We start from the raw sequence: 23737 nt of genomic DNA, 5'->3' as shown, positions 1-23737 counted from the left end.
CGCACGGCAAGGACAAGACGTGAGAGCAGACAGATGTCAGCTCCATTAGCTCATTAAGGGTGGAGATGTCGGCCTGCTGGGAAATTATTGTCCACTTTATGTCTCGATATTGGAAAGAAATTAACTAAAAGCACCAAGGCAGTTTTAGCACTCAAGCTATTTAATTATGCCTTTTAAAGTTGTCTTTGAAGCCATGGAGTGAAGGATGAATGAAACACTCTCTGACAGTCCTTATTAGTCATTCCCTTCTCTGATGGCAATAATAATTACATTGTCCTACATCGGAATGAGTGTTCCTAGTGAATCCCTGCACTCCTCGACAACACTTCCAGCAGGGCAGGCTGTGATAATGATGTGGGTAATTAGAGCGCTGGCTGCAGGGTACGGGAGTCACCAAGGTCAACCGTGAACGTCCCTCCTGGGGACAGCATCACAGGCTCGTCTACAGAGGCTTAAGCCAGATGTGAAAATCCTGGGATCTGGGGAAAGTCCAAAACAAATGGTTTGACTGCTGCTCATCTGTGTGTGGACTCCAAGTGGATTTCCATCCTTGTTGCTGGCCACAAGCAGAATGCTAGGTGAAACCTTTGTTAGACTTTAACCACTAGAAAAGACCATTATCATCCTTTAGTCTATCATCCTGTGCAACGTGCTGCATGACCTACAGCACAATCCACCAACATCGACTATCCTGACTCTATAAAACCCAGAAATCCATCCACTAATGGCAAATGGCAAAAAAATAAATACCCATAACAAGACAGCGGTGACTCAGCAGCACTTTTCTGCCACTGATGTTACATCTGGCATTTGGCAAAGCAAAGCTGCATCCCGCAGAGCACCTGCACGTGGCGGCGGCAGCGTGGCAGATTGCAGTGGGATTTCCCCTGGCAGCACCTGACACAGGCATGAATAATAAAGGCACTCATTAATCATTTACAGAACTGCTGTTCCTGTGGATGCATCAGCCTTAGAGCCTCATGATGAAGTCTTCCTTCTTGAGTCACACCAAGCACTTGCTTTTCGTCCGTGGCAAGGTCATGCTGCGCTGAGGATGGGGATGGGAGAGGAAGGGGGTTTGCAGCCCTCACCTCTGCCACCACAGCATCCCTGCCTTAGCTCACAAGTCACAGCATCAGCCTGGGCACAGACTGAGCCCAAAGAGACCCACGCTCTTTGCATAAAAATGGAAAAAATGAAAGGAAGTAAAAATAAGCATGTTTTAAACATACCACTCCCTCTACCCCCCATCCGTCATCACCCCCAAGCAATGAGGTTCCCCAGCTCTCCCAGATCCCTCCCTCACCCACAGCCCCCTCTGTCCTGCACAGCTTTGGGACCAGACCGGTGCCCCCCAGGAGCCCTGCCCTTGCTCGCTGCCTGCTCTCCCTGCCTGTGCCTCCCTTGCAGCCCTGCCTGCACCGGCCCAGCCTGGCCACAGGAGGGGCCCGCTGCAGCAGGCAGCGCACTTTCCCCACGCCCTCCCCGCAGCACTGCCTTCCCTCCCCACCTCCCTACCCACCCGAGGCCGAGATCCCCCAAGCGCTGGGGTTTGCCCGAAGGTGGTGTGTCCCCTGGGGAGGCGTCCCTGAGGGCCGGGAACGGTGACAGACACCCGGGGAAGATCCTAATAATTTAATCATGGGTAAGTGGTTGGAATAAATGCTGGCAAGTCCTGCTATTATTCAAAGCAAGGGAACTGTGTGTAATCAGATCAGCGGTGAGTGTCATACATAGCATGAGGCTATTAGCGAGTTAAATGCCTCAGATGCCCAAACATGCAGCAAAGTCAGTCGCAGTGGCTCGATCTAGCTGTGTTCGTGATAACGCACGTGGGATGGGGCAATGGAAAACGTGCTGCGACTTCATGCTCCTGGAGCACTTATCCAGCTAACTTATCCCTACTATCTAAAAAAAAGTCTTGGTTAATGTAAATAAAGATGCTTGTCCTTTTTATTTTTATTATTTTATTTTTTTTTTAGTAGGCATTTCTATTTTATCTGAAAGATGCTCGCTTCCCTTCTTCATATTTCCATCGGTAGTTCAAGCACAGACACAGTCTGCCTGCTCTACGTCTCGCTGCATGGTTAGGTGCACTTGTCCTTCGGTTGCCTGCCCAAAGGTTGGGAACCACTGCTTCGAGGCAAATATTGGGCTGGATCCGAAGTCAATAGGGCTCCCGCTGGGATTTTTATCAGGCCTATCATTAATTCCCTAATGAAGTTAGCCATTTATCTTTATTAGATAGACTCTCCAATGAACTGATTTAATCTAGAAGATTTCTCCTCCGTGACAAATTTTCAGAGTCCCACGCACTCCTGCCTCTGTGAGGAACCCAGCCTGCCCTCTGCCAAGCGTGCTCCGCTTCCCAAGGAGCTAATCAGCCGGCCCATCTCCTCCCAATCAATAAGCATTTATTCTAATTGAAGCCAACATCAACTGGCTACCGACCAGGAATGCAAAACGCGCTATAAATAATGTGCGTGAGCTGGAGCCTGAGAGCAGGCGGCGGCGCGACTGTCAGTGGGAGCGCTAACGGGGGGACATGCCGCCCAGCACTCAGTCGCTCTCCGAATGCCCTATTTACAGCTCTCACCAGGGAGCTCCCTGCCTCACTTTGATGATGAATTAATTTCCTCTGACGGATCAACCTCACAGTACCCTTGCAACACCTTGCAGAATGCATTGCCTAACGAGAATTGCTCATTAACATATAAATCATGATGTATTTCTTTTTGGCACCACAGGCAAAACAGTGGGCCTAGCACTCCCCCCTCATCTCGCTTTTTTCCTGGAGGGAGAACTTTCATTGATTGCTAAATGGAAGGTGGAAAGAGTGAAATCACTTAATTGTGTGACTCCTCTGATGTGCTTAGACTTCAAGTAAGCATACGAGCTCCCCAGTGCGTTTCCTTGTCTCTGTATCTTATTGCAGAGTAAGGCATGAGGCTTCTCTTTCATAACCCGTTACAACAGTAGATGTTCAGGTGTTAATTTACAACAATGTCAGGGTTTGCTGAATACCCCACCTGCAATGGGGATAAAACCTAAATTAATGGTTAAAGCACAAGACCAGGAGTCAGGTAGCCACCACGAGCAGTGTTCTGTGCCAGTGTTAATAAGCCCTTTTCATACTCTGCCTGTGAAGCACCAGCAAAAATATCCTCAGGCATTTAGTGTGTTATATTTAGCTCTGCTACAAGCTGGATAGGTATTGGTAAGTGGCTGACACACTCTTTAGACCTCAGTTTTTCTATCTGGACAGACCAGGTAGGATTAGCTGAACTTGCAAATTTTCGGTTCTTAGCATTTCACTCCCTCTGGCAATGAAAGAAAGCGCCCCAAATTCCCTTTGTTTCTCCTTGGCTGGATTATACAACTATTCATTTCTGATTCTGGGTTTCCATGTTGGTGTGTCACAGGCTGATATCAATGTGGCAGCTGTATCTGGCTGAGTCTGGACTGAAAATGAGAATAGGAAGCACAACGTGTCTGCTGAATGGGATGAGACTTATCCTGAGGGATGCACATCATAGCTCCATGTCAGGTCTTAATACATGGCCTGGCAATGAAGTGTGCTCACAGTGCTCTCGGCAGCAGGTGGAAGGAGCTGTTGGGCACTGAGAGCCTGCAGCACAGCCAGCTATGGAGCATCCCATTCCTCCTCCAGAGCTGCAGCAGAGAGGTGGCCTGCAGGAGCCGGCAAACCCCAGGTGAGCACAGCTTCAGTACCCGCAGAAGTACTGAGCACTATCAGTTAGTTCACTTTGATGAGCTGCATGCAAATCTGTACTGAACAGACTGAATCCATCCTGCATGCTCCTCCAGCTTCCACACCCGTGGCACACCACGTGTATGTACTCTTCTGTCCTCCCTTGCTCTCGCAGGCAAGCCACTCCTGTGGCCTCTCCTGGTCCCCAGCATGTCTGGACAATGAATCAAACTTCCATATGGTTCATTTGGCATGAGGAGACTGTCTGGAGAGCACAGCAGATGGTCTCTGAGGAAGAAGATGTGGTTGCTTCCCACAGCACCTCACCCAGACAGTGCTGCGGAAGGCCTGCGAGTGCCCTCTTTTTATTTCTGTGTGCATACTTTCCACTGGAGTCTCCATGGCCTGATGCAAGCTGCATGGAGGGGCCTCAGATCTCTGAAATATGCACCTAGCCAAGCACCTGGGGACGAGGCAAGGCGCATTTGAGATCCTGGCTGGCTCAGGACTTGTCTAAGACAGCAGTCCCCACCACTCCACACCCTTTGCTATGTAACTTCCTAGTCCCATGCTAAAATGAGAATCAGATTCATAATATTTGCCGGTTTTAACACAAATAATCATTACAAATCTGCCTTTTCACTGCCTTGCCTTCTGCCAACGCTAGGCCGCAGCCTGCTTCTCCCCCTCTTGGTCAGAGGCGAGGCGCGGCCCCAGGCCTGCACCAGCCAGCTCACCCTCGCTTCAACCTTCTGCTCGCCACCCATTCGCTACCTTGCTCTGGATTTAAAGCAGGCTTACTTTTTTTTTTCTTGTTGTGTGTTTACATTAGCGAGATGTGTATCAGTTTAATTAAACTGGCTTCAGCTCAGTTGAGCGCTCTTTTCTTTGTGCAGATGTAGCCCCAGAGCGTGGAGCCCGTCGGCTCCATCCAGTTCTGCATGGGGGGCTCCGGCCGGGCACGAGGCGAGGCGAGCCCGCGGCCTGCCAGGGGAGGGATGGGAAATTCCAGCCCGTATTCCTGGAAGCTGTCCTAAAAGTTGTCCTTTGTTAACACGAAGGAAACGGTATAGTAGTTTTCAGTGCTGCTGAAGGGAAATGTGGTGCCATTACAGCAAGGTGGGCTATAAAACGTGGAGAGGTTGTTTGCTGAGAAACAGCATGCTGGCACATGAGGCAAGTTCTTCCCAAACCCCAGTGCCTTTCTGTACTATGTGCATTGCCAACAACCATTTCTCTCACTTGCACAGGGCTCTGTTTTCTGTTTTACAGCTTTTTTGGTTTGCTTACCGGTGATGTGGTAAGTGAACTCTTTGGAGAACAGTGATCTGGTAAGTGATCTCCTTGGAGGTCTCCAAAAGCCACCTGCACGTGGTCCTGGGAACCCTGCTCTGGGTGTCCCTGCTTGAGCAGGGGCTGGACCAGGTGGCCTCCAGAGGTTCCTGCCAGCCTCAGCCATTCTGTGGCCCTGTGACACCATCTAGGCCTTAACTGGTACATCAGTACTAGTCTACAGCAGTCCTGGCACCATCCAGTGATATAGTTGTCTTTTCGTTTTTCTTTTGTTTTCTAGAAAATACTGAAAGGACTTGGAGTTCTGCCTATTTAAACTTCTGAATAATTTCTTCACAATGTTTAGCTGTTGGCTTGAGTCATTGCTGCAGATTCTCTTCTACTGACTCAGATGAGGGAAAAATTCATCTCCGGTATAGGGCTGAGTGATCAAAATGATTTACATCCATCATGCGTTTATCCCTTTAAACTTTACTGTGTGTCACACAGACCAAATTGTAAATGTCTTGCAAGGAAATTAAATGCATTGTGAGTGACTTCGAGCATGCCCGTTCCCGGGGAGCTGTAGCTGTCCACATTCACTGGGCACTGACATTCGCAGGGCACGTGGGAATGGGTCTGTGCCACCCATCGTTTAGGGATTGACCCAGAAAACATCCCTGTGCTGACCACCAGCCTGCCCAACCTTAAAGAACTGCAAACATTCACTTTAAACACAAGCCACCCAACTCAGTTACAGATAGGAAACCAAAATGCCAGCCTTCACTCAGGAAAGATAGGAGAATTATTGTCTGGGTTATAAAAATACCGCTTTGGCATTCTCACTGTAAGTGCTCAGCAGACAGCAGAGCTGTGCAAGGGCACCATGAACATGCAGAGGGAGCACACACTGCTGCCCCATCCTGCGTGCTCTGCACAGCGGGGGGAAGGAAGGGAAGAGCATCCCTGCCTCTGCTTTCACTGTGGATTAGCAGATTGCTGTTATCAGTAACCAGGCCCTGAGTGATCACACAAAAGACACATGTAACCCCTTACAGCTGGGGTCATGCAAAATACTTAGTGCTTCCAGCACCCTGGCCTTCCTGACCGTGCTTTAAACTACAGATTAATGTGTCTGCAGAATCCCTTTGTGCAGTCTCGTATCTAGCTATTTGGGGTTTGTGAGGCTGAGATTTTACCAGTAGTCACCTGCAGATCACAAGCTGTGGTTACACAAGTTAGGCATACCTGGCCGGGTGCTTCATCTGGGGTGCTTTCCCAGTGCCTCCTGCCTGCCTGTTTGCTGGCACCAAAGCTTATCTGCCCGTGTGGTGAGGCTTTGGGAAACCAAGCTGGCACAGCAAGCTCTGCTGCCCCACCACAGAATGGGACAGACAGACGCTGTAGTCATGATGAGGCAGTATGCTAAAATTTGAGGTATTTCTTGAAATCCCTTATAGAAGAGAGCTTGCACATGCGTTTGCGTTCAGGTTCCACTGAATACAATTTATAAGCAGTTGTAAGTGCAGAAATGTCAGTCAAGGACCCAGCTGCTGGGTGGAAAGACAGAGCCCAGCTTTTTAGTGAATGTGAGTCAGCCCAAGTCTGTGGGTGACTGATGGAAAAGCATTTTCTGTGCAGCTCCCTGGTCCTCAGCCATGCTCTCACTGCTGCCCTGGGCTCCTGACCATGCTCACGCTGCTGCTGGATCCATGTCAGGGATCTCATCTGACTTAAAACACCTTCCAGGTTAGCTTCTGGCTGCCTGTAGATCTGTCTGCCTGTGAAGCAGTGCAGCTCTTGGTGCAGGTGCAAGGGAAGCAGTGGGGAAACTTTTCCAGGAACATGGATTTGCTTTTGCTTAAATTGAGCACAACGGGACAAGCGGCTCCCAGCGCAGCGCAGGGCTCGGCTCTGGCCCCAGCCCTTCCTCTCCCCACCACTGCTCCCTTGCCCCTGCTTCCTCGGCAGCCTCCCTCCTCCTCTGGCACGTCTCCAGCCATGCTTTTCTGCAATTTTAGTGGGTGAAGCTGGCTATCAGTCGCTCGTGGTGCAGGTGCAGAGGCAGGAGCAGGGACAGAGATCACAAACCCCTCCTGGCACCAGCAAGAGGCTGCTTTGGCTTGGCAAAGCCAGAGTCAGGCACTCCTGTTGGTTCTCACTCTCTGACTGAAATATTTGATTTCTGTCCTGCTTTTTGCTGATAAAAATGGGGGTGTTCACTACAGGAACTGCACTTTAAATGTAAGCACATACATTTTTCCCCACCTGTGAACCAGTCCGTTTTACAGATGCTAGCCCAAGAGGAACCCAGTTATATGGCTGGAATATAGAGAAACTATTATGATAGTGGGGTCAAAATGCAAGTCTACCAGTAATGTTTGACTTCAGGGGAGCTGCTGGGGGGAAGAGGCTCTCAGCAGCCCCAGTGCCCTGCGTGTGGCACCTCGGGAGTAAGCCTGGAGCCAGCAGCGAGCAGGAACATGCCGGCTGCCAGGCAGCCCCTTCCCATCCCTAGGGAGAGGACCGGCCTATCTTCAAAAGCAAACAAATGCCAAGAACGGAAAACAGAGAATTATTAAAATATGTATATTCCTGCCATTCTCTGCATGTGATTAATCCTCTTTTCCTCTACCAGGGAATATATTAGTGAGAATGGGCTCATAATACAGAGGCAGCTGGCTGAGACTGGAAAAGCAGTGTGCTTATGCATTATTAATGCTTCAGAAAAAACAGACTTCCATAAGCCTGGCTGTATATACTGGATCAGTATGGAATGTCCTTTATAGGGTAATTAGCATTGATATCTGGCCCGTTTTGCTTATCCTTTTGCAGTAGAATAATCTCTAGGATAAGGCACGTTTGTTTTGTCAAATGGTGAAAGAGATTGTGACTTGAAATAGGTTTTAACGAGCAGTTTGTGCCCAGCACTACTTTATTCTTAAAAGAGAGAGCATGATCTGGGAAGCAGTGCGGAGTGAGCGTAAAGGGGGAAATGCAAATTCAACCTTAGCAAACCTGTAATCATAAAATAGTTCTTCAGGGACCCTCGGTTATTCAGGAGTGGTGCTACAGTAGTGCTACAGTCTTGCTGTTTAAACAGGAAACATTTGAGGGGAACACAAAATTATAGTGGGGCTTCCTAAGGCATAGCTTTGGCACAGACAGGCTGCATTTCTTTCACTGGTTTATTTCTTGACAAATATGATGTGACATGAGAAGGCTAAAGGCCCAAAGCAGGCATAGCAGGGCAGGGGGCTGTAGGGGCTGCTCAGGTATGAGACATAATAATCAGGCTTGTTTTCTGTCTTTGTCTCCCATCCATTTCTGCTTTGGGAGGTGGTTAAATCAGCAAGAAACTGGAGAAGGCCTTAATCTTGGGAGGACAGAGCCACATCTGTGTCTGCACTGCTCCTTCCCAAAGGACAAAGTGGCTCCATGAGTATCTGGCTTGTAAATCAAGAGGGGAGGAGACAGAGCGGCTCCTGCCACGAAGCCCTCGGCTCAGCAGAGAAAGAGTCACGTTTCCAGCAGCAAGCAGAGCGCACACGCCGTATCTCTCAGCCTGCACGGCCAGGTATCGACACGAGACCCCTCGAGTAGGATTCATTTCACATGTCTATCCCTGAGCAGCTTTTCTAATCAATAAGCACTCTGAGGGTGCAATGCATCCATGCAGGAGCAGAGATATCCACCAGAGGTCAAACAGATTGCCCCTGCTGATTGCAAAGCGAGCCGAGGTGGCTGCCTCTGCGGGGGCCACCCACCAGGACGGGACCAGGGCTGATAGGACCTCAATCTCCCAGCACATTTGCATGGTGTCAGGGTCATGCTGAGACACGGCAGGTCCTAGGCTGTGTCTGGAGGGCAACAGCTCCTGTTCAATGGGATTTCTTAAATGGATGGCTCCTTACAGCTCGTGCTGCTACCTGGCCAGCTTAAGGGGTGACCTCCCGGAGGTGGTGGTGACCAGTGCCTGGGCACCCATCTGCCACGTGTGGGCACCATCCCCAGCAGGTCGAGGTGGAGTGGAGCTGCTGAGCGTGTCCCAGGGGTGCACACATCGCGTGCCTCCAGCTGGTCCCGGAGCAGGCTGGGGCTGTGCACAGACACGGACTCACTCCCACATGGGGCAGCTCTGCTGTGCGCTGTGGTGGAGCTAAAAACCAGCCAAATCTTTCAGGAAAGCCATGAAACAACAGTCCAGGGTGCTGAGAAAGCTGCCGCTTTTCAGCCCCCCCGGCATGGAGCAGCTTGGCAGTGGCTCCTTGGGCAGAGCCCTGAGGCAGGGCAGAGGCCCTGGGGAGGCACAGGACAGAGCCACGGCTGCGGGAAGCATGAGGCCAGCACCCAGCTGGGCAAGATTCACACGTGATGCGTGAGACTTGACAGGTCTGTCACCCAGCAGCGCCAGGCTCCGTCCCCCTGTGAATACAGATCACAAAAGGGCGGATGCTGCCAGATTACTTGGCTTTGCGTTCGCTGCGGCAGCTATGAAACCAAGCTAGGAAAAAAAAAAAAAAAATGACAGTGCTGGGGGAAGGAATCCCAGCTCTTTGTTTTGCCCACGGGACTGCAGTTCTCTCCCAAATGCGTGAGACCATCTGGCTTTCTCCATGATTTTCCCAGTTCCAGAGGAAAGGGGAAGCTCCCGAAGTCCTGTTTTCACGGTGCCTTCACAACAAGTTAGCACTCTCTGGCCGGAGGATTTGTACACTGAGAGCACGCCTCTGAAGCCGCTATTCCCCTCTCACCTGGCGGGGCTGCCCCTGCCTCCCACGCTCACATCTGAGCTCTGATTTTCTCAGACTGGGGAAGGAAAGCAGCTTGCCTTGGCAAACGTCTTGCTATGAAAATGATGAATTCAAGAGCACGTGGAGCTTGTGGTTGAAAAGAAACCGTCTGATCAGCAGAACTTTTCTCCCTCAGCTTGTAAGGACAGATTCAGTCTCAAGGCCAAGCTGCCATGTGGTTATAAAATAGAAGCAGGCCCTGTAAGAACCAATCTAACTTTCTTCAATTGTCTTTGCATCTTTAATCATGTTCACCACTTAAAAAGCGGCAGAGCTGGCTGTGATAATTAGGCTGAGCCTGCAGCAGCATGGCCAGTGGCCAGATCACATGGCTCCTTTCATCTGCATATTTATGCATTTAAAGGAGAGGAAAACTTTCATAACATTTTAATAACTAGGTTCTTCTGAATCCATAAATCCAGTCCTCCAGGCTTAGCCTACACTCTCTTTCTGATCTTAAATAAGTGGAAGAGGGTGGAGTGTTTTGTTTGTTCTCCCTATTCTTTTCCTGTGCTTGAACATGCAAAAGCCGATCCTCTTGAGTCCAGGGTCCTCCGCAGGATGGGGAGGTCAGGCAAGGTAAAGCTGCACTTCTAAGGATGCAGGTGGAACTTTGATTTGGTTCCTGGCACGGGAACAACTCCCCTACAACACTCCTACAACAACGCTCCCTACAACAATGCTCCTAAGGTAGCTCATCTACAGGCTGGCAGGACTGACACTGTTTTGCTAGACAGTGGCTGGAAACAAAAAATCCTTTATATTCCTACCTAGAACAGAGCAGTGCACATTGGCCTCAGATGCAGCACTAGGACGGGGCTGCTGCAGGCCACAAGATGTCAAAATGGCTCTGTGGGAGCCGGAGGGGAGGCCAGCTGCCCCCACACGGTGCCTCCAGCCTCCAGCCACCACGCTGAATTCACACCGACTCCGTCTCCCCTGCCGATGGGTGGCAGCTCCCTTGACAGCCGTGGTGACATCCTGCAGGGTCCGTGGCAGTGAGGCTTTGCAGACCGTCCTCCCTGTCCCTCGCACATCGCCTGGCAAGGTCCTGTGGGCTCTGCCATTAGCGCTGAGTGACAGCCTCTCTCGGTGGGAAAACAAAGGTGAGGCTGGGAGACCAGTCCTTACGCTCCGGTGTTATCATAGCGAGATGGGGGCAGCACTGTTAGAGTTACACATCACTGATTTCTTTCAAAGCTCAAGCACCCAGTTAAAATAAAATAAAACCATTCAATGACATGTAGTTCTTAAACACTTCTCTTTTCCTTTCCTTGTTTGTATTTGAAAAGCACTGGCAAGTCGGTCATTCTGTGCTGGAAGCAGCTTCTCTGTAAAATTGCCCGGGTGGAGCAAAGAACCCTTTGCTGTTTACAGGGGTCTCAGAGGAAGCTTTTATCGTTGTTGCCATACAGCAAGTGAACAAACACGCCAACTGCGATCAGGCCATGCTTTACATCCAGAGCACATCTTCAACTGGTCTTTAGCAGTGCCAGGAAAACTTGGGGGTTTGATGCTGCTCTAGAGTAGGAGGGAATTTAATCTGGTGCAAATGCTTTCATCGGAGGTAGTGCAAATGATCATAGGCACGTAAAAATCGTTTTGCTAGACAAGTGAAATACCCAACCTGTGAAAATGCAAACCATGGCGTAAAGTCACTGGAAGGGATGGTGAGTTGTTTCTCATGTATTTAAAGAATCAGAAGAAACAGACGGGCAAGATTAATTAAGAGTGGGAGCTCATTGCTCCCTCTCCGAACAGGCGAGGAACCGCACCGAGCGGAACAGAGCAGCCGGTTATCTGAAGTGTTTCTTGGCATTTTCCATCTGAGCTCTTCAAAAATTTCCTTTGCACCCAAGTGTCCCCAAGACATTCATAAAACACCTCTCTGGCTACCCAGTGTGATGACTGACTTGTGTCCCCAGGTTTCATTATCAAGCTTTTAATCTAAGCCTGAGCCCTCTGATCTGTCGTCTGAAGCACTGAGGGAATTTGCAGCAGGGTTTTTCCCAGCAGAGAAAAACAATTTGCTTGCTAAAGACTTTATGTGGGAAACGTAACTTACAGATACAAGAGTGTGGAAATTTGGTTGTTTATTTTGTAGCTTTGGGAGTGGCTGATGCTTTACTTCATTTTGCGGACGGATCTTAGGTTTAGCGCTATGAGCAGGGCAACAGATTTCATCCAACAAGTCCACGAGAAAATTCCCTTGATTTTGATGAGGCTCGAGGACAAATGCTTGTAAACATAACATAACATAGAAATTTGTCTTTTCTTCAGCCTAGCGTGGGCTTGGATTGGGAAGGTATGTGGACGGTGTCAGTAACACAGTGTAGCTAAGCACCATGCTTTTAACGCGTAGGTTTAACCCCGGTTGTGTACAGCGGGTTATTCCTGCGTTGTTTAACACTTCCTAATCCAGAGGCCACCAGCAGTCAATGGGAAGGCGGGCTACAAATCAGAAGCAGGCTGATCTCGTGGTTGCAACATTCAGATGTGGTGTCCTGCCACAATATTTCCTCCCCGAGAGCAGATGAAACAAGGGCTCCGCGGCCACACTGCCACGCACGGCTCGGCTGCGTGGTTTGGAGGCTAGGGGACATGCATGACTGCTGAGGGGGGTCTGCTAGGGGAAGGAGTAGGTGAGCCCACACTTCTGTTTCGGGTTGGCCAACCCAGCGAGCTGAGGGCCAAACAGCCCTGGAGCATGAGCCTGAAGCCCTCAGGCAGAGCTGGGAGACGAATTCCAAGCAGCGGCGCTTGGCACTCACCCCCTGCAGCTATCGCCCACCCTGGTGCACCCGGCTCGATTGATGCAGAACCTGCTGCATTTCCCCTTTAGCCAAGAACGTTTCTGACGGCAAGGCCACCAACCGCAGCTGTTGGAGTGCTAGTTAGAACACTGACACTCGCACTGCGTGTCACGTGCAGCAGGTATTGCCTTGGTTGTTACCCACAGCCTGCCTGAGGCACCAGGAGCTGCACTTTCTTCTTCGTCTCCGTGCCCCTCGCTCCCCTCCCCGTGCCATCATGAAGCCGGCAGCCAAGTGAACGTGTGTGCAAACACACTCGGTATGAGTCATGCGGCAGCTGTTGCTATTTATTAAGCTGCGGTTTACATCTTCGGAGTACATGGTATTATCCTTTATGGATGTGGCTTTATCTCTGTTATTGCAGTATGGAATTAATTAAGAATATTAAAGTATTTGTTCTTTAAAAAAATTATATTCCTAACTTTCATCTACGGAGGCAACATTTTCATATCCATTTTCTCCTGATAGCAGTATCTTCCGAGAAGATGTGATAGACACATTTAGGTAAATATTATTCCTCCACCACACATGGTTTCCATTGCAATGGATCCCCTGCTGTTTCCTTCCAAGCACTTTCCTCTGTTACGTATCCCACGATGGTGGCTGAAATACTGATCAGCGATAGCAGAGACAAATTGACTCCAGCAACTGCAAGTTTTAAGGGCAACAAATATTTGTGTCGGAGTTTTGCACGTACCGTAGTTACTGAAGGAGTTTTCAGGCGTTCACCGAAATTTTCACTGGAATGGGAAGCCTGGAGCTGCTCGAGGCAGTTATAATTTAATAAAAGGCTAGAATGAATAGGGTAGACTGGCTGGGTGAGATGAGGCATAGAGATAGCTCACTACAAAACAGCCGCATGTGCACAAGAGCCATACAGAAGATGCTTCCTCCTGCAGGCTCACCTCGGGGCTGTCGGCAGCCTCGGTGCCCTGCACAGAGCTGGCACAAGAGATGTTCATGAGCTGCCCGGAGCTCCAGGGCCACAGGCTGCCCGCAGGGAGCTAAAGGAGGACGGATTTACACGCACTGAGAGTGGCACAGCTGCTGGAAAGGTTTCTGAGCAGATGGTAACAGCAAGAAGCTGGGGAAAGCCAAGTTGGGAGCCACTTCTTCACTGACTGGGCTTCCTCTGGCGTGCGTCAGGCTGTAGCCGTGGATGCAGCGCGTGCTAACCCAGCTTCCCTCCCCGTGCCTCACCCAGCTCTCACCAGGCCCCGTCCAGCCGCAGCAGGATGGATCCCCCGGCCTAGCTGACTGCCCACCAGCTGCTGGGGCTGCAGGGAGCTGCACAGCGGGTACAAGGAGGAGTGACACACACACCTCTAGCAGCAGATTTGCAGCATCTTCTAAGCCAGGTTCCCTTTTTATTAACAGATTTTATTATTAAGCACCCTGTGCTCAAAACTTTCAGGACAGGACGCTATTGTGCCTGCCCTCAGGCTCTGAGAACTGCGGGTCTGATGCTGGAACCTGCCTTTACACAAAGCACCCCGCCGTGCCCTGCACCATCTGCTGGCGGGCCGGACCTGACTCTGATTTGCAGGGAATCGTACAATCAGACCTCCATGGAAAAAGCTGCTACATGAAAGGAGCACTGCGTGACTGGAATTCACGGCATTCCCAGAACCTGCGCTTCTTGCCAGGAGAGATTCTGAAGCCAGGAAGACCTTCTTAACACAGCCTGGAAGCACTACAACTTCTGAGCGTTCCCATCCTGTTTCTTCCTCGCTGAAATGACTCCGAGCTGGCACTTGCCCTCGCTTTGGGGAACGTACATCTGATTTGTATCTCCTGAGGTTGAGATATGGAATAAACTCTCTTTACCTCTTGCTAACGCAAAGCAACCCCAGAGCAGATGCCTGAAGCCCTGCTTGGCGAGCTCAATGCGAAACAATAGAGGACCCCTGGCAGGCCCTTTCCACAGGACCCACTGTAATGGGGAGAACTGTCTGTGGCTGACCATTTTCAAAGCCTTGTCTTCGCAAAGCCTGCAGCAATGTGGCAATCACAGCAAGAAGAGCCTTCTTGTTGTGCTAATAGGAACTCTCATTAATTGATATCGCTGTCAGAGTCCCTGAGCCTCAGTGTTAAGCAGCAGGGGTTGCACTTGCATGAGAAAGCCCCCATGTAATGGCATTGCTGCGGGTTAATGGAGTACTAATGAGCTTAAAGGTGAGCACCTGCATTAGGAATCCCAGGACCAGCTCATGAAAAACACAGCAGGATGCCAGGCAGGAGCTCAGACACCAATCGGTGTCCTGAGAGCAGCCCTTTCCAGGGGGCTAAGAGGAAAATTCAGCTCTGCATCCCACTGATGCTGAAGTGCAGCTCCCCTGCCCGTGGCTATGAACCTGCCCATGCAGCAGGGCGAGCTCAGCAGAGATTTGGGCCTTTCCCAAGCACACTAGAAGAGAAAAGGTCACTGCTTGCAGATGCTCCAGGCAGCAGCAAGTTACGTAGCCATCTCTCACAGCCTAAAATTGTACTAATCCCCACCTATGCTTCAGAAGCTGCACCCCATTTGTAATGAAGGGCAGACGCAGGAGGCTCCTGAGACCGGACCTTCCCTTCCAGACCTGCAAGCGCAGACAGTGTCCTCCGAGACCTGAGCATTCATGCACAGCTGAGTACACTCACGTGTTGTCCTCAGGAGTGGGCAACGATGCTGGGTGGGCTGAAGGTAGGGAACACTTGCATTTTGCTTTTGGTTGCATTGAAACATAGGCAATGAAAAAGAAAAACTGTTCACAGCTTGCTTAGAATAAACATAGTAATTCTTTGCCATACAGAGTAACACTTTATATATAAATAATTTGAATGTCTCGCTCTTTCATGGAAAGTAACAGAGAAAAACCTTCAAGGTTGATACATGGGAGCTGGCATCACAAATCACACAAGTCACAAGTCCTGCATCCAAGCCTCCTGGCGTTGGATTCCAGAGCTGACCTCCCCACTGCCTCCCTCCTCTGCCCCCAAAGGAACTGAATCAAGACCCTTCCTGGAAGACCACCCCCAGCATCAACCTCTGGTTACAGATCCCAACCCTGCAGCCTCAGCCCCGTGGCTGAAGCCTGGCCCCTTACATGTGCAGTGGTGTGAAATCCTTGTTGGCAGCTGTGGAAGGAGCCGCTGCATTCTCCAGGGTACGTTGTTCGTAGGTTTTTTGGAGTCTGCTGAACTAACTCGGCTTAATCCAGCCACGTCCCTTGCAGTTATTTTTATTTCTTGGCTGCCAAGCTGGTTACTGAAGCAGCAAGGCTAGGTATTGCGGAGTCTGGCGACATTTGACTAAAACTGAGAGCGTTTATGCGGAACAGCAGTGTGGGAACAGCTAAACAAGCTAGCGGGGCTGTGGGGAAGGGAGCATTCTGCAATGAGGAATTGGAGCTTTGATCAAGGAGACAGCAGCATTTGACTCAATCAGAGCTGGCAGGGAGATCACATCCCAAAGCAAAATAAAATGTGTCATTCTTTTCAGTAGATTAAATTCTCCCCAATGGTTTGTTCCTCCCAGGATCGTTTTATGCGATCTCATTGTCTTTACAGTCTTTTCCCCGAGGAAGCTGATCGTTTAATATAGACTACAGCATTAGCATCCGGTATTAAATCAGTCGGGCTACTCTGAAATGAGGCAAGTGGGCGTCCTGGAAAGGAAATAAAAACACAAGTTTAACAAAGGAGGTAGATTCACCTTGACCCACGCTATTTACTCCAAAAGACACAGGAACATAACCCTTTCTCCACAGATGGTCATTCTGCCCTGCCGTAGATGTGTTTTGCACTCCCAGGTGCTCATTGAGCTCAAACAAGTGTGCACAAGAAATATAAAATCAAGCCCAAGAAGCTTTGAAGTCCTGTGTTGCTTTATGGAGTTGCACTACAGACTAGCACGTTCCCCCAGCCCGCATGAATCCCAGCAGAGAAGTTAGGTGCTCAGCATTTCGGAGGCCTGCCGGACGCTTTTTTCATTGTTGGGAAGGGAGGTTTGCTCTAAGAACACGAGGAAGAAAAAAATCACCAAGTTGCAGGCACAGCCCTTGGATGGCAGGGACCAGCACCTGAGCCAGGCACTGCAGAAAGGGTCTCCCACCCTGTGCCGTTCGTGTCACACCATCGGCAGGACCTGAAGCTCCTGAAGCACTCACACAGCCCATCGGGAGCCTGGAGCTGGCCCTGGGAGATTTACCTCGTAGCAGCGCAGTGCTCTCATGTCAGCCGCTAGCCCTATGCCAATCGCACACGATGCCATCGAAGAGCGGCGTTTTTTTGGCATTAGTGCTTTTAAAATAAATGCCATGTGAGCCAACAAGACATCATTCTTCTGCACCACCACTGGAAACACTCACTGAGTGTCGTACTTTATGAGTAACAATGTAGCCCACGATTGAAGTGTCAGCTAAATGAGGCAATTTATAACAATTCTAAAAACATGGTCGCTCTAAAAGGCTATAATCAGAGCTAATTACAGGGACATTTTGGAAATCCATTGGTTTGAGGATTTAGTTTTGATAAAGGGGATAACAATTTGTAAGCCATGATTCTTTTAATTATAACAATAGCAACCACCCACTTTTGCACAGCTTCTTTCATCTCAACCAGCCCGGCAGCTCTTTGCAAACTACAGGTACCGCAGGAGCTGTTCAGCCTAACACCAGAACGAAGCCATCTCTGCCTGCAGTAACTGTCTAACAGCACATAGCTGTCTTGTGCAGAAGTGCAGAGGGAAGAGTCTGCAGAAGGAGAATATAATTCCTCTTTTTTCGTATGCCCCCGCAGACACACGGCGCAGTGAAGGTGTTATCCCTGCATGTGACCAAGGGTGCTGGGGCACCACGTGGCAAGATAACTTCAAGCCCCTGTCCCCAGACCTCTGTCCGAGCTCACCTGTCCACGTCCTCTGCTGGGTGACAATGAAGCTCTGACACTGCGACTGGGAGTTACAAATGGCAGCAGCTTCCTCGGGGCTGTGAACGGACAGCAGGCAGCCCAGGTGGCTGTAGGAGGGCCAGCACTTGTAGTCTTCTGCTTCCACCGTCCGGAAGCCCTTTAGGGAGATGTACTCTGGGAACAGAAAGATGGCACGTAGGGAAACTCCAGGTGCACTTTCAGAGACCAGCTACAAAGTGAACTTGGCATCCTGCACTTCGATGGAACTCTTAAAGGAGAAGTGATGGTGACAGATTGAACCCACCTACTTAAATGGACCGGGTGGAGCTGCAAAATTGAAAGGAGCCCAGTTCTGCGATCATCCTGTGGTCGAGCACAGGACGGCAGTTCCCCCAGAAACACAACAGAGGAGCCCCTACAGAGAGCCAAGGCAGGGTGAAGGGATGGGGTCAGCGGCAAGGGCTGGGCAGAGGGGAGGCTGCTGTGCAGCCCAGCCTTTCTAGCAGGGTCCTGGGGAAGCCACCATCACAGTGACCTCTCCTGTGCCTCGGCCCCTACAAGAGCAGTTCATCACCATGATGCCAACCACAGGAAGAGATTTGGGAACCCCTGGGGGTGAAAGGGAGGCTAGATGCTGTTCCAGCAGGATACAAAAGACTCAACAAGCCTCAGCAAGCAATGTTATGGCTGTTGTTGACTAATAGTGCCTCCCCACTCCTCTAGGCCAGTGGTCACTGGCACACGGCTACTGGGGCACTTGCTAAGGTAATGAGTAGGCACCACTGGGAAATTCTGGTGTTCCCTGTTAAAGCCGCTGGTCCTTCAGTGTAAATGACTGGATAACTTTGTTTATATCTACAAATTCCAGTTCTTCCATGCATTTAGAGACTTCCATCCTCAAGCCACCATCACTTCTCCATCACCTCAGGTGAACACTCAGGAAGATGTAAGCTGCAGTAACCACTGGACCTTTGAAGCCTCCCAGTTGGAATAATGATTAGCCCCATCTCTACCACCAAACGAGTCTTTCTGAGAGGAATGCACCTGATAAAAGTTCATTTACCCATGCTCAAACCAACTAGGAAGGTCTTCAGAACCTACGGTCTGTATGAGAAGGTGACCCTGCAGAGGGACAAGAGAGACTCAGCTTACTGCTCTGCTCTAGCTGCTGAAGCTATCCCAAGTATATTTGCTTACAGCACAGGCTGATGCACATTATGAAGGGTATTTAGAAGTAGTGCAAACATATGTTCATATGTATGCCAGATTGTCTGCACTGCATTTGCTTTGCAAAACAATGCAATCATGCATAGCTCCCATGAAGAAATGACAAAAGACTGCTCAAATGAGGGGGGAAAAAAGATGCTTTTGGTCCTTAATTCTACTCCCAGTGACGATACAGTGCCTGAACATATGAGAGATCAGAATTGGAGCAGTTACCAAGTTCCTTGCTCCCTCAGTAATTACGCTAGGGAAAGCATCCGAAGTCACGTACCTTTTAAAAGAAGAGGTCTTTTCTGTAGATAGAGCCCGGACTTGTACAGATGTAAAACCTTCTCAAAAGCTGTCACGGTTTCATTGATTCCATATCGTAAATCACCTTTTTAAAGAAAAAGATGACAGGGACAAGTAACTCCATGAAATGCCACTGGGAGTCTTCTCATAGAGAAGCCTTAGTTTATGAACGTTAGCTGGTACCTGTTGCGTTGAGAATATCACTCAAAAAGGGCTGCAAAGCTGGTGGTGCAGAGTGTGGCAGAAGGTAGGTGAAAAAATACCTGCAAAATCCCACAGACTGGTCAGACTACAGCAGCTTAGCTTCCCTCGTCATTAAGTTGTCTACGTTTCCCTGTGACCCATAGGCAACCAGTAAGTCTGCTCTGGTTACTAAGTAAGGTGCGAACACTTCACTGGCATCTCTCAGCCCATTCTCCTGAGTTGCTGTGACGGCCTGCTCCTTACAGCACAGCGTGCAGCCAAGCACTGCACGAAGCCGTTTGCCCAGGCTCAAGCAAAGCCAGGATCCTATAAGTTGGAGGCCTGCAGGAAGTTCCCTGCGTTAGTGCCACGCCACTGTTGCCCACGGTTTTGTAGAGAGACTCAGAGCTCAGGGTAAATGTTAGCTAGCCTGTTCTCAACAGCAGTGGGTCCAAGCTGGTGTGCTGTGGCAGATAACCTGCACTGCCACCGCTCTCGGCGCACGTAGCCCCCAGTTTCCAGTGCCAGGGTTTTCTGGTTTGGCAAAGGGTAAATTCCCAGGTGCAACCTCGGGGGCAAGTTCTTGGGGGCGCTGGGGAAAGGGAGCAGCAGCAGCAAGATGCCTGCATCCTCCCCAAACAACACAACTGTTTTCCTGCCTTATAAGGAAAATAAACTTGCTTCAAAGCGATCCTTAACTACCCTTTGGCAGAGCTGAGCGGGAGGCATGCAGCAAAGAAGTGCGAGACAGCAGAGGCTACGAGGCACTGACGGAGCTCAAACCACCGCGTTTCCCCCATCTAACTGCACATACCGATACGCATTGAAAAGATTCTTCTTCTCATTTATTCCTTCACACTTCCCAGCTGAAGAGCACTTGAGAGGGAAGCTTTTCGCAGGGAAGTCGAGCGTGCAGTCATTGTCCTCCTTGCATGACAGCTCCTCGGTGCTGGCATCATCCATGTCTGTCACTTTTAGGTTTCCATCCACCATAACAAACTGCCTTGGCTGGAAGTCCAAGAGGACTATTGAACCCAGGGGGGAATGTGCCAAGTAAAACAGCAGTTTCACAAGGCCCAGGCAAATCTGAGAAAGAGAAGATGAATATGCATGGGAAAAACAGATGAAAAACAGCTATTAAATTGGAAGTAGAACAAAGGGAATGGCACTCAATGAAATTAAAGGCAACAAGGCATATAGTACTTAAAAGGTAATTATATGTATGCTACAAAATTTATTATCAACATTGCCATGGGATTTGACTGTGGTAAGTAGTTTAGCAGCATTTTTTAGAAACGTGTATATGCAAAAAGAGACATTTAGTTAGAGGAACTGGAGGAGAAAGCTGTGAGGAAAACAATAGCAGCCTTCATGTTTCAGGAGCTGTATTGATTTGTGAGCTGAAATCAGAAGGTTTTTTCCCACTCTGGCATAGAATTAATACGTTCCCCTCCCTTCCCCCATGCTGCTCCATACAGACTGAGGCTCCATGGTCATTAATACCAGATTCATGCGTTGCTGCATCGCTCAGCAGCATGAATTTGGGCACACAATCATGCTTCTGAAGAATTAGCCAAAGCATGCAATACATTTATGGCCAGCTTTTTGCCTTTATGTCAACTTTCTGACAGCAGGGAAAGCTCAGACAATACCTGATCCAGCACAAAGCTTGGCGAACAATTGTTGGACAAACCAGAGCTAGAAAAGCACGTTCATACTGAACCAGCAGTTTGGTTAAGTAGCTGCAGCATTTTTTGTTCCGTATCGGAGCCCCAGCATCAGATTAACTGTATCATCAGCTAGGTGTGCCAGGCAGACCCACACCACCTCTCACTGCCTCAGATAGTGATCTATGCAGGCACAAGGATTTGTGTGCTTGGAACCATTCACAGAATCTCTGGTATCTGATGTGGCTCGTTAGAGGGGAAATCCCATCCTTTCAGACGCCCTAATTAGGAAACAGGACTAGACAGTGCCAGTCTACATTCGGTTTTAGTGTCTTCATCACTCCAAAGATTATTCAAGTCTTAATGTCACCTCACCAAACCTCACCACCTGCTAATCCAGTACCAAGGGTTTCTAGCTCTACAGGAGACTGGCATGTTTGAGAAGACGTGGTGCTGAGAAAGCTAAGAAGAAGCCAGTATAAAATAGTTTGTAAGCAAAAGTTGGAGCTCCATGGGTGAATAGAAATGACTCTGGTAGCTCTGATGCTACTTGAACTTGATGAGCGAAGTAATGCTGAGAAACTCAGCTTCACATCCTGCAGCTCAACAAGTGTGAATGCCACACTCCCCCTCTAGCTTGGATGGCAAGGCTCCTTCTCCACAGTGTGGACCATAAGCAAGCAGGGATTTTATTTTGGGAGTCTTATTGCATCTTTATTTTGCCCAAAATATTTCTTATTGATGTTAAGGTACCCACGCTTCCCCTTGATGCTCTTTCCTCCTGGGAAGCTAACAAGTAGTAGTGAGCCCCCGACACAGACCTGGAGTCAAACTGTAATACAAGCCGTAACCAAAGTAAGCGCCGTGTCACGACTCATTCGTGCTCCTGGGGAGCTTGAGAGTCCCCGCAAAGCGCTTGGGAGACAAGGCACGTCTCAGTAACGGGATGTGATCCTGTCACCCGCAGTGATCCTGTCACCCGCAGTGACCCTGTCACCCGCAGCGTGAGGAAAGCACTCCAGTGCTGTTTGTGTCTCAGCGATACCTGAGGGGCTAGGCGCAGAAGCATCACTCACGCACACGGGGTGAAACGGGCTGCTCAGCTGGCTGCCTGTGACAGACAGCGTGCCGAAACCCACAGGCACGTCGCACGACGGCTTCCCTGAGCCAGAGCGGGTCTGCCGGGGGGTCTGGCCGGGAAAGCCGCTCCGTGGAGTGGCACGGCGTGGGGGGAAAGCCAGAAACATGGTCTAGTGCCCGGTGTTCAACACAGCCCAGCCCCAAGCAGGATGCTGCGGCTGTTTCCCCCCACGTAGCTCTTTTAGCACTGCTCTGCAGAGAGGGAAGGGCAAAGCTCCGGGTGAGATCCAAGCCGATCTGCCGGAGCAACCGGAGCGCCAGCATGACAACCCCTTCGCCCGGGCTGTTCGCATGCACCCAGCGCGGGGTCCGCGAGGCGGCTGCCACCCCAGCGCTCTGTCCCCTTACCTTAAACCTCTCCTCCCAGGGGGTCTGCAGGAGCTGGATCATCTCCAGGGGGGCTCCCAGCTCCAGCACGGCCGTCACCCCGGCCCCGGGATCGCCGCCGCTGTCGTAGCACTGACCGCGCAGCTGGGGAGAGGGAGGCGGAGGTGAGGAGCGGCGGGGGAGAGGAGAGGCGAGGGAGACGAGGGTGGAGAGGCGCGGGTCTCCCCGCCGTACCTGCACGATGCCGGGGTGCCTGAGGCGCTGCAGCAGCGCCACCTCCTTCAGCAGCTTGTACGCGGCCAGGCGGCGGCAGCCGGCGGGCGCCCCGTAGCGCTGCTCGCACTGCCGCACCTCCCGCCCGGCGCCGTGCACCGACTTGAGGGCCACGGCGCCGCCGCCGCCCGGCAGCGCCGCCCGCTGCACCACCTTGGTGAAGCCCGAGCCCAGCACGCCGCCGCCCGTCGCCCCCCTCAGGTCCCCGCAGCCCAGCCCGCCGCCGCCGCCGCCCTCCGCTTCGCCGCCCGCCGCCGCCGCCAGGCGCCGCAGGTCCCGCTGCCGCTGCCGCAGCTCCTCCAGCAAGCCCGGAGGCAGCCGCGGGGAGCCCGCACGCCCCTCGTCGCCGTGCCCGGCCCGCAGGGACAGCAGCGACAGCAGGGACAGCAGGGACAGCAGCGCCGCCGCGCTCAGCCGGGCGCCCCGCCGCGTCCCGCCCGCCGCCGCCATGAGGAGCGGGGCCGGGCGCCCGCCGCCCGCCGCCGCTGAGGCGAGCGCCGCTGAGGGGCGGGACGGGGCGGGAAGGGCCGGGGCGGGGGCGGCCGCAGGCACCTGCCGAGGGGCCCGGCCCTGGGGTGGGGTCGCTGCTGAGGGGGGAGAGGGGAAAGGGGGTGTTCGTGAGGTAAAAGGGGTCGGGGTGAAGCGGGGAGCTCCCGGGGGGCTGCTGGTAACGGTCAGCACCGCTGGGAGGGCTCCCCTGGGGCTGCTGGTAACAGCAGCCGCTCCTCAGGACCCTGCGGGGTGGAAACAGCAACTGTGATTGAAGGGGAGAAGAAGAAGGGGAAAAAAAGCCCTCCTTCACCAAACCCGGCCGGTCCAGGCAGAAGCACGGTGTTGGCGGTGGGTTGTGACGGAAAGGATCGGAGTGGTGGCACACGCCCAGCTCGGCGCTGCGCGCTGTGGCACGAATGTAAAGAAGCAGCAGCACTGCCGAGGCGCTGAGCGTGGGAAGGAAGCGGGACGGGACGGGATGCCATGCAACGTGGTGCCTGTCCCTCACTGGAGCAACGAGAGAGAGGATACGAGAAGCGGTACCGCAATGGAGCCGAGACTGCAGTCCGAATTCAGCAGGAATTTTACAGATTAGAGAGCTTGGGGAGGGCAGGCAGAGCCCGCAGTCTCCTCATACACATCACTGGCTCAGGCTACAAA

The 23737-nt window shown here is 51.3% G+C and overlaps 1 protein-coding gene across 1 annotated transcript; it reads right to left on the bottom strand.

Moving 5' to 3' along the window:
* Positions 1–15326: 15326 nt before the first annotated feature.
* LOC118168393 (extracellular tyrosine-protein kinase PKDCC-like) lies at positions 15327–23083 on the bottom strand. The gene is made up of 7 exons (XM_035328764.1): positions 22547–23083; positions 22334–22456; positions 19993–20264; positions 19179–19258; positions 18976–19080; positions 17478–17654; positions 15327–16237 (listed from the first exon to the last, which is right to left on the bottom strand). The coding sequence occupies exons 1-7, from the start codon at positions 23033–23035 to the stop codon at positions 16134–16136; spliced, it is 1350 nt and encodes a 449-aa protein (XP_035184655.1). The 5' UTR covers positions 23036–23083; the 3' UTR covers positions 15327–16133.
* Between the last annotated feature and the right edge of the window lie 654 nt (positions 23084–23737).

This window comes from Oxyura jamaicensis, chromosome 5 (assembly GCF_011077185.1).
Source record: "Oxyura jamaicensis isolate SHBP4307 breed ruddy duck chromosome 5, BPBGC_Ojam_1.0, whole genome shotgun sequence".
Lineage (NCBI taxonomy): Eukaryota > Metazoa > Chordata > Aves > Anseriformes > Anatidae > Oxyura > Oxyura jamaicensis.
The sequence above is the reverse complement of the archived record's forward strand: the minus strand, read 5'-3'. Positions and strand labels throughout refer to the sequence as shown.